Source organism: Tupaia chinensis, unplaced genomic scaffold (assembly GCF_000334495.1).
Source record: "Tupaia chinensis unplaced genomic scaffold, TupChi_1.0 Scaffold000061_1, whole genome shotgun sequence".
NCBI classification, from domain to species: domain Eukaryota; kingdom Metazoa; phylum Chordata; class Mammalia; order Scandentia; family Tupaiidae; genus Tupaia; species Tupaia belangeri.
Genome location: NW_006159519.1, coordinates 2,100,877 through 2,111,506, shown reverse-complemented (window position 1 = coordinate 2,111,506; position 10,630 = coordinate 2,100,877). Strand labels below are relative to the sequence as shown.

The 10,630-nt window shown below is 58.1% G+C and overlaps 1 protein-coding gene across 6 annotated transcripts in view; it reads right to left on the bottom strand.

Moving 5' to 3' along the window:
- The window catches only part of ANK1 (ankyrin 1), a 135,575-nt gene that overhangs the window by 40,313 nt on the left and 84,632 nt on the right, over positions 1 to 10,630 (bottom strand). For 3 of the 6 annotated variants that reach the window (XM_027765466.1, XM_027765469.1, XM_027765474.1), the window contains exons 17-24: positions 10,285 to 10,482; positions 8,039 to 8,137; positions 5,265 to 5,363; positions 4,936 to 5,034; positions 3,654 to 3,746; positions 3,174 to 3,246; positions 2,188 to 2,211; positions 919 to 1,015 (exon numbers count right to left, since the gene is read on the bottom strand). In XM_027765466.1, coding sequence (XP_027621267.1) covers positions 919 to 1,015; positions 2,188 to 2,211; positions 3,174 to 3,246; positions 3,654 to 3,746; positions 4,936 to 5,034; positions 5,265 to 5,363; positions 8,039 to 8,137; positions 10,285 to 10,482 — 782 coding nt within the window. The remainder of the gene's footprint in view (positions 1 to 918; positions 1,016 to 2,187; positions 2,212 to 3,173; positions 3,247 to 3,653; positions 3,747 to 4,935; positions 5,035 to 5,264; positions 5,364 to 8,038; positions 8,138 to 10,284; positions 10,483 to 10,630) is intronic. The other 3 variants (XM_027765470.1, XM_027765472.1, XM_027765477.1) reach the window with 1 other exon arrangement.

The window sequence follows — 10,630 nt, the reverse complement described above, 5'->3', positions numbered from 1 at the left end:
TGCCCTTGCCTCAAAGCTGCTCCCTCCTCCTCTGCTGCTCCCTCCATGACCAGCTGAGACACCTCCTCCTCCTCCATGCAGCCCTGCCCCAACATCCGCCAACTGATTCCAGTCCCACACATGGCCGCTTTCTGCAGCTTTAAAGCCCTGGCCAACAAATCCCACCCTGGCCTTCACCACCTGCTGCGCGGCCCCCTGGTGTGAGCTCTGAGCCCACCACATGGCCTGTCAGTTCCTTCTGGTCAGAGTCAGCTCTGAGCTCTGCGCTCTGCGGCTCCTTCCCACAGAGGCTTGGTAAGTACTAACTGCTGGAGTGCCCTGTGTCTCTGCACCCCTGCTCCCTCCACTGCCTGCTCTGTACCCGCCACAGCCGCGGCCTCTCCGAGACACCCAGGGCGCCCAGGGTCTAACTAGTTGCCCATTTCAGAGCTCCTTGTGGGATAAGGTGCCGTCCTCGTGTGTACAAACGTGTCCAAAGAGGTAAGACTTGCAGCATGCAGGGGCTGGGCGGGAATGAGCCCCTGGGTGTTCCGGGCAGGGCAGACGCTGCCCCTCTGTGGGATGGGCCCAACTACCTCACCCACAGGAGGGGCGTGCCAGGGCTGGAGCCCAGCTTGGCAACAGTCACTTATGTGCATCTTCCTCAATGGATTATTCTGGGCTGGAGCTGCTGGGTGGGTGCAGGGGAAGGGGTTGGGGATGACCAAGGCTGTGAGGTGGGGAGGGAGAGAGCTAGGGGCCGGAAGGCCGGGAGAGGAGGGACGCCACGGAGAAACCCAGGGAACCTCGGGACCCTGGCGGTGCAGCTGTGAGCTAGCTTACCCTCTGGGGACACGTGCAGCGCCCAGCCTACTAGGGAACCCTGCTCTGAGCTCCAGGGAGCCCCTCGGCCCCCGTGACGCCCCAGCCAGCTCTTACACTTGGTCTAGCTTCGGCACGAAGTCCAGCAGCTCCTTCTCCTCGTCTATGTCCCTGGAATCCTGTCTCTCGGCCTTGGAGCCGACCAGTTCCTCCCCTGAAATGGCACGCACACATGAGGGGCAGGCGGAGGGAGAGTTCTTTCTGTCTTAAAAAAGCTTTTCCTGGTCCGCCTCTCAGAGCTCGCCCTGAGTGTAGAAGGTCTCTGATGTGCTGTCCCTGCTCAGACCTCTGATCCCGGCCTGGGGCACAGGGCCGGGCAGCCACCTCCTCACAGCTTACCCTGAACCAGGCTTCGCAGGCACACGGCCAGGGCCAGAATGTTCTGCAAGTTCTCCTTCAGCATCCCTGCCTGCCTTTTTTTTTTTTTTTGGCTAGAGGGCAAGTATACTCCCAGAGACAGACTGAGATACAGGGAGGGAGAGGGGCAAGCACTCCCCATGGAGTGGGGCATGGTCACACTGCAATCCCTTTTCCACCTGTCCTGTGGATACACATGCATGCACACACGCACACACGCAGGCTCACACACACGTGTGTGCACACACACATGCACGCACATGCACGCACGCACACACACACGCCTGTGGAGGCTCTCTCTAGCTGCTGGGTCTGGGATTTGAACCATGCAGTCGGCCATGTGGGAGGTGGGTATTTAACCGCCAGGGCTTGGATGCAGCCCTGAAAACAGCCCTTTGCAGGTGTACAATGGCACCAGAGAGGGGGCTGGTGCTTAAGAGTGAACGCTGTGGACAGGGGCCCTCGTGTTGAAGGGCTGTGGGGCTTTTTGTAGCTGTGGGGGCCGAAATCACAGTCGCCGAAATCACAGTCTCCAAAGCCCATTACAAAGAAGTTCACACTACAGGAGAATCGGCTGCCTGCACCCCAGTCTGCCTGCACCCCAGCCTGCCTCTGCTTTCTCTCTTTGCTTGAACCAGAGCTGGGGGCTGAGCTGTGACCCTGCACTGTCTTGCACTGTCTCCACAGCGCGCGTCCGGTTTTGTGATCCGGAGCTGACGGAATGGGATAACGGCTCATGCAGTCATGACCACAGACACGGAGGCATGGGCGCAACACGGATGGGCGGCAGGGACTGCCGAGGGCGTGGACCTCACGGGTCGCGAGTCCCGGTGGAGGCCAAGCTCCTGGCTCTGGACTGTTAGCTGTCCAAGGACGATGGGAAGCGGGAATGGATTAGTGAGGGCTTGGGGGTGGAGGTGAAATGCACTCTGGTGAGAAAGACCACAGGGAACAGAAAGCGTTTCATACCCATTAGAGATATATGAGCGGTTCCTGCAAAGCAAAAAGAGCCACATTGAAGGAAGGGCAGGTCGAAGTCAGTCAGAGCAAGAGGCACATCGCCAACGGGGACACGGGAGGCTGTAGCCATCTCGCTCACAGGGCTACACGTGCGCTGAGCCACGCACACGGAAGGGGCCACAGGGCGAATCCGATCGGGCCCCGTTTACACCGCAGGGGCTCCCTTCCAACTCAGCGAGGAATTGGGGTTCCTCTGGGGAAGGGGAAATGCCAGGAGCACTCTAGGTCACAGCAGCCGGGACCAGACATTTCATAATAGCAGAGAGAACCCTAAACCTGGGGACCCCCTGTGCGGACGGAGGAGCGGCTTACTGAAAGTTGCTCTCAGGGATTCTAAACAATCTGCTTATTATTCGCTCAACGCACGAGGAAAACACCAGGCAGAATGCGGTTCAGTCCCTGCAGCACTGAGAGCCGACCTGCGAGTCACACCTGATACACACATGATGTAAGCAGACACACGTGTGTTTAGGAAACTTCGTGGGGCCTGAATTTTAATCTCCGAGATAACTTTCCTTCACTGAAGATGTTATAAAGGAGATTTTTTCCCTTGATAGGGCATGAAAGCTCCTGGGGTGAGGGTGGGGTGTGTGTGAGAGATCACCTCCCGGGGGGATGGCAACACCCCAATCCTTTCTCTTCCAGTCTCCTGTCTGGATTTTGGCCATAAACACACATGGGCCTAGCGTGACTTCTCAAGCTGTCTGGTCCAGGACTCAGACCACAGTGGGTCACGTGGGACTCCAGCTCCTAAACCACCACGCTTTTGGTAACACATTTGTAAAAAGCGGCCTCTCCACTTTCAAGGCGCATCTGCAGAACCCAGCCTGGCTAAGGGACCCTAGTGCAGCTCGGCAGGGCAGCTGGCAGGGGCCACCAGGTGGGGCTCACACCTGGAGTCCCCATCTGTCTGAGCTCCTTATCCCAGACTTTACCTTCGTCCTCAGAGACATCCAGGATCTCGTCCACCGTCTCAGGGAAGCTCATCCGGTGCTTGTCACCGACTAACTACACGGAGAAAGCAGAGGATTCAGGGGTGCGGCGCAGTGACTGCTCACAACTGGGGAGCCGGAGAGGAGGCGGGAAGGAAGTTTGTCCCAAACAAAGACAACAGACCAGCCCCTGGGGTCAGCCTGGAAGCTGACCAGGCAGGAGCCCAGGGTGGGTAAACGCGGACTTCTCATTCCCTAATCCCTGCCCCATCCCCACCTGTCCGCCCTGCTCCCCTCTGGGCGCAGCCTAACTCCTCAGGCCGCTAGGTGGCAGCACAGCCCCGCCTGAAGGAGGAGCACCCTCAGGCAGGGCTTCCCCTGGGCTTTCAGACCCCCTTCCCCCAGAATGTGTCACTTCCAGCTTCTGGGGAACCCACAGGGCCCCCGGATCTGCCAGGCGCGTGTGCTTGGGGGAGCACGTACCACCACACTGGTTTCATCTGTGACGACCTTGAGCACGTCTGTTACGGAGATGTAGCCCAGCCGCTTGGCAATTGCTAGGGGCGTGGTTCCATTCTGGAAGAGGGAGCAAGAGGGGGCGCTCAGAAGGGGAGGGCCTGGTCCGCCCCCATCCACGAAGGGGCTTCAGTATTTTAAATCCATGAATATTTTTTCCATAATATGCATTTTCCAGGGCCAGCAGATGGCATAATGTTTATGTCACTGGACTCCCACAGGGCAGATCACAGTTCAAGTCCCAGACTCAGAGGCTTGAAACTCACACTGTGCGTGCGTGCCCAAGATCCCGAGAGGAGAATGGAGGAGAAAGGAGTGCGGTGTGGGGATCCCCGGGGGGGATTTCTCACTTTCTCTCTGTTGCTCCGGGATGTGCACACACCCTCTAACAAAAATCTCTCCCCCCTCAAAAAAAAAAAAGTGTAAAAATAATATTAAATAAAATAATTCTTTAACAAGTGTATTTCCCAAGAACTCGAAGTCCTCTCCCCTCGCTCCCATAAATCCTCCACATGAACACGGTCACTAGTCAGGTGTTACAGTCATCAGACCCTAAAGGTCAGGAACCACCAAACAGCGTTGTCCCCTCTCACACTGAAAGCGGTCTCGTGTGTTTTAGAAAGGGTTTCAGTGAGAACACAAGGGACTTCAGAGTTCAAAGGCCCACTTCAGGGGCCGGTGGAGGGCAGGCCCTGAAATGCAGCCTTAAAGTGCTGTGCATAGGAGACCGGATTCCACATGACAGACCATGGTTCGAATCCCAGCTCCAGTGGCTTGGAAACCATGCCATGTGTGTGACCCAAATGCTGAGAGGAAGGACAAGTGGAGGGAAAAGGACTGAGGACCATGCCCCATCGGGGAGTTCTTTCTTTCTTTCTCTCTCTCTCTCTTTTGCACACATGACCTCTGGCAGTAAAGAAAGAAAGTAAAAGTTCGGTTTGGTGCAAAAGTGACGTGAAGATCCATGCACGCAGCTTTTCCACAGTATGCACTTTTCCATAAACTTTTTGAAGACTCCGCACATTTAGAACAAAAGAAAAGGGAGAGAGAGTAAATAAGGCTCAAAAAGACAACCTGCAGTTCATCGGGAAGAGAAAGCGACACAACACCCCAGGAGGAGCCCACCACAACCGAGACTCTACAGCTGCAGCCTCGGTCCCGGGTGTCTGCAGGAGCCTCTGCAGTCAGAGGTCACGGGGTGCGGCCTGGGGAGCAGCTGTCTGAAGTTGGGAGGGAGCTGGACACTCACCGAGCTGACCTCGTTTGGGGAAGCACCATTTTTCAGAAGCAGGGTCACGATGTCCGTATGTCCTTGTTGGGCCGCCTGGTGCAAGGGACTGTACCCCAGCTGTAAAGCCGGGTGGGTATTTGGCAGGGTGAGCCAGTTGGCAGAGAGAGCGCCCCCGCCCCCATGCTACCGAGCCGTCCCGTGCACATCTGCCCCAATCCCTCCTTCACAGGACAAGCCTGTAGCCACGGCAGGGCCCCAGTATGGCAGAGCTGCTCCCAGCGTTCGAACCCGGCACTGAGAGCCGTCAGGGCCGGAGCGTTGCAGCCGGGCCCTGCACGTCCCCCTACCTTGGTCTTGGCATTGACGTCAGCCTGGTGTTGGAGCAGAAATTTCACCAGCTTGATGTTTCCATAGTGGCTGGCCACGTGGAGAGGCGTGTAACCCATCTGGAAGGCAAGCAGTAAGGGTGACTCCCGGGCCCGGGCAGAGCGCGGGCCGTCCTGCACTGCGCGTGCGTTTCAGGAAACGCTCACACGATCAGCAACGCGGAGAGGGAACAGGAAGCCCGGGCAGGCTGGCGGCCACTGCAAGGTGTAAGCTCTGTGCTGCTTGTCAGGCACCCCGGCCTGGGAAGGACCAGGGTTCAGTTCCAGACAAGTGAAGGCCAAGATGCTTCTGAGAGACAAAGGGGTGGTAGGCAAAGTGGCACTGCATCCCGCGGAGAGGGCCGGGCTGGGGTCCTGAGCGGGGAGGGTCAAACGCCCTGGAGATGAGTGAAGTCGCCACAGATAAAGTATGGAGAGAAAAAACGGGGGACTAAGGATGGCGTCAGGAAAGAGGACTGTGAGGGAGCAACAAGGGTGGGAGGGGACCCCGGAGGGGCTGCGGTACAGAGCCCAGGGGGAAGCTGCGGTTGGGACGATGGTCTGTCCCCAGAGGTTCATGTGCTGGAATTTGACGCTGGGAGGCAGCGAGGCTGGTGGGAGCTGACTGGCGTCTCGTGACCAGACCAATGATGTCCCGAGAGACCCAGTGAGTTCTAGCCCTCGCAGGAAGGGCTAGTTCTTGTGAGAGCTGGTTGCTGCCAGAGCGTTGCCAGACACTCCCTCCACAGCGCCCACCATCCTCCTCGCTTCCGTCAGCCATGCTGTGGCCTCGGCCTTCAGACTCTCCAGCCACCAGAATCCTGAGTCTGTAAGTAAAGCTCAATCTTCTTTATAAAGCCGCCCAGTCAGGTACTTCTATAGAACCCGACGACCAACTAAGCCCAGGGGTTCCTCCAGGAGGAGGCAGCACACACAGGCTCTCGGCTGCGAAGGGGGCGAAGACGAGGACAGCAGCCGCAGGAACCGCGCTGACCCTGACCATCGCAGGCTTCTTCCTGCCGGGAAGCTGAACTCCCACTGCAAAGCCTCCAAAAGGCTGCACGGGCGCGCTGTTGGGGGGTGGAACTCTAGGAACCAGCCACGGCTTGAAACGAAAGGGCCCTGGATGAGTGCTCACGTGAGGTATGGGCTCTCTCCCACTGAATGTCCCGCTGTCCCCAAAGAGCCGACAGCCCTGTTCCCTGGCGGCCCTGGGAAGCTGGTGCTGGTTCCAAAGGCCCCCTATATAGATCCTTTTTTTTGTTGTTGTTGTTGCTATAGGGCATGTGCATGTGCCAGAAAGACAGAGAGAGACAGAAAGTGAGAAATCACCCCCCAGGGAGGATGGCCACGCCGCAATCCCTTCTCCTCCATTCTCCTCTCGGGACCTGGGGCACTCATGCACATGTGCCTGGTGTGAGTTTAAGCCACTGGGTTTGGGACTCGAACCACAGTTGACTACATGGGAGTCCAGCGACATAGCCACTTTGCCAACTGCCGGTCCCTCCCCTATGCAGATCCTGCGGTGAGACCTTCATATTCTGGATGGCTCTAGGCAGCTCCAACCACGGAATAGGGCCTCTCAGAGCAGGAGAGCCAAAATCAAACTGGGACAAGGGAAACCTCCACGATCCAGAACATTCTCGTTTTCTCTGCTAGAGGGCAGATGTGCTCACGAGAGACAGAGAAATGTGGCAGGGGAGGGAGAAAGCCCCTGTACCGAGGCATGGTCACACACAATCCCCTCTCCTCCATTTCTCCACCCTGTTGAGATTTCGGGCACACACGGACACCAGCCTGGCTGGCACCGGGATTCAGACCACAAGGCCGGCCATCTGCAATCCAGTTCCCTAACCATCAGGCTACAAGGCTGACCCCATTCTGGGACTTTAAGCAGATTTCTGAAGCTGTAGGCAGCTGAGGTAACACACAGTTTCCAGACTTTTCTCTGGGTGCTTAACATGACACTATTGTGGCCTTGGGTTACTCTGGAGAGGCGGTGGCTGGCCGTGGTGTCACTCTACCCCCTCCTCTGACTGCAGCCTCCTGCGGTGAGCAGGGGCTGGGTGCTGCTTCTCCAGGAACCTCTGCCTTTCAGTAGCTGGAGACGGCTCTCCCGCCCTGTGCCCATAGCTCCTCACATACCAGATATGGGGGGTGGGGACGTCTTCAGAAAGTTCATGGGAAATGGTCATCATGAAACACCTGCTCTGCACCAGAATAAACCCCCCGTTCACCCTGAGGTCCCCTGCACGGCGCCTTTCCGCCCGCTGCCATCCCTCCACGCCCGCTCCCCGGGGTGTGCCCGACTCAGTGAGCTCAGGCCTCCTCCTTGCCCCTGCCCCCAGAAGATGCTCAAAGACGGCTGGACTAAACTTAGTGAGATGGTAGAATAAAAGAAGCTGAGTGTTTGAGCGAAGCCAGGGAAGCCTGACCCTGTGAGGGACTCCTACTCAGAGATCTCAGAGCTGCGATGAAAGGTTCCTCTGAGGTCCTTGCCACAGAGGCTCAAAGGTTTAGCAGACTTCTCAAAATTCGCAACTGGAAAGTGGGATAATTAGGACGGATGTCTTCCGACTCCACTGCCGGCTCTGGGAAGTGGCAGGGAAGAACGCCCCACTGGGCCCTCAGGGGTTCAAAGCTCTGTAGAAGGTTCTGGTGGTTGGGGAGAGGCCGCTGGGCAGGAGTATGTGAACCCACGCGGAGGGAAGTGGGGAGCCCAGGAGAGCTGAATGGGGGGTGGCGGGCTGCCTTACCCGGGTGGCGGCGTCCACCGTGACACCATGTTTGATCAGCACATCTGCCACGGGAACATGGCCTTCCTGTGCCACCAGATGGAGGGGAGTGAGTCCACTCTGGAAGGGAGAAGAGGTGCGTCACTTTCTGGCCAGTGAAGAGATCAGGGCACAAGGGGAGAGCTGAGGCTTGGGAGCCAAGCCTGGCTCTGGGTCCGACGGCTAGTAGGCCCTGGGCAAAGCTCTTTCTGCCCTGGACCTCGATATTCAGATCTAAAGGCGAGGTGCGCAGACCAATCAGGGCTGGCAGCTGTTTCTAAGGCCAGACTGTCAACACTTCAGTCTGGTGACGACAGAGCCACTGCCCAGCTTTGGCTGTGATAACACAGCAGCCATGGCTAACGTGAGCGTGGCTGTGTTTCGATAAAACTTTATTTAGACAAACAGGCAGCAGGCCAGATTTGGCCGAGGGGCCATCACCTGCTGACCTGTGAACTTCACGGTCCCTTCCAATTGCAGGTCCTTTAGCTACTGTCCCAGGAGGAAACGCCCTTTCCCCACGGTAAGCTTCAGAGCCTTGGCTTCCTAATCCAGAAAATCGAAATGATCACTGACCTTCCGCAAGGGCAAGGTGAGGGTCCCTTGAGAAAGGGCTGGTGGAAGCGCTTTGAAGAGCAGGGCGCCCTTTAAACGCAGCAGACCATCACCACGCCCTGGCGAGTGCCGCACGGCAGCAGGGAGGGCCCCGGGAGTGAGGACTCTTAGATTCCCAGCACGGCCTCTTGGCTTTCTTGTGAGGGTCGCAGCCACCTGGGGTTCTGCTGCCGTCTGGGGCCTTGCACGGAGGGCCAGGAGAGTCTCCCTCACGCCCCACTGCAGTACTTTGCTAACGGGACACAGAGCCACGGCGCCTCTGCAGACATGAGCCAGGGCCCCTCTGCCGTGGCCCTCTGTGCCCTCCTCTGCTTTCTCACAGTGGGCCAGAGGCTGGGGACAGCCAGCCTGAGCGAACAGCCACTCCTGCAGCAAGCAGGGTGGGCGCACGTGAGAATGTCAATGTCACGTGGCAGTCATGAGCGTCACGTGGCAGTCATGAGCGTCCTGGCGGCTGGGCATCTGGCCGGCCTTGGGCTGACACCAGTGGTCTGCCTCGTGAGGGTGGTATGTGGGCAATGGGGTGGGCGCCCGGGACAGAGAACCACCTCCCTCATCACTGCCACCTCCCAGAGCTCGCTCTACGTGGGACAATGAGGACACTCAGGACACCAGGAAGTCGGAAGGCCGTGCCGGGACAGCTCTTTTCCTGCGCCAACTGCTCAGACTGGCACACAAAGAGCCGAGGCCTAACCGATGGCACCTACGGAACCTAAGTTCTCCCCGAGAGGCGCGCCTCTCCCGAAGTGCCCACGTCCATCCACCATCTGAAGGGTGGTGCGATTCTGCCATCCCTGTACATCTCCACGTCTGTGGGAAGTACGGAACAGGCAAGTCGGGGACGGAAAGGGCAGTGGTCACCGGGACTCGGGGTGTGGACGGAGGGGAAGCAGCGCCAATGAGGACGGACTTCCTCTGGGCTCAGGAGAACGCTCTGAGTTACACAGAGGATGGCTGGTGAACCCTGGCCAACCCTGAGGTCCTGCAGGACCAGGAACTACCGAACTGGACAGTTAGAGGGGCGACTTTTAAGTGAATTACATTTCAATAAAACTGTCATTTGAAAGGAAATGATTCTTAGTGTTTCTTGGCTCATGCACTCATCATGCTTTTAACGTGAACAGCTGGAGCAGGAAAACGTCCCTGTGCCCACCCTCCCCAGAGGCCTCGCGCGCACACACCCCTTGAGCCCCTTGTCTAACGGATAGGTCAGTCTTTCCCAGAAGGACCTCCTCTCCCAGAGAGCGCATACTTAGCACCAAACTACCTGATCTACTCCTGAGCGCAGACACTGGCCCCTACTCGGGAGGGTGTGCTGTGTGCTTAACTCTGCTCTTTCTGCAGACCCTGGAGTGCAGCTGTTTAGAAGGACAATAGAGTCAGCAGAGGGCTTGACGGCAGAGAGGCCCCGGGTCCTGCAGCCTCGGGAGTGAGCCGCCTTCCTGACATTCTCTGCTCACTCATCAACTGCGATTGTGATGAAAAAGGACACAGGGTTCTCCTGAGTTCGCACTCACAGACCCCACCCAGCACTCGGCACAGAGTAGGTGCTCGTGTGCAGACGGGACGCAGGTTGGCCGCCGCGGACACGTTCCTGGAGGCGCCGTGCCTACCTTGTTCCCCAGGTTGCCATTGGCTTGCTTGGAGAGGAGCAGGGCGACCATCTCGGCATGGCCCTCCTGGGCAGCCAGGTGCAGGGGGGTCACGCCTTGCACCGACTCGGCGTTTGCTGACCCCCCGTACTGCAGCAGGCTGCGGGCCACCTCCATCTGGTTCTGCTTGGCAGCGATGTGCAAAGGGGTGTAGCCATTCTGAAACAGAAGGGGCAGCCCGCAGCCTGGTTACAGAATGCTGCGTTGACACTCGGAGCCCTGGGAGGGGGCCCACCGAGCAGGCTGGTGGCACCAGGAGAGCCACTGAAGGAAACAACGAGCCAGCAAAACCCGTTCGATTGCGAGA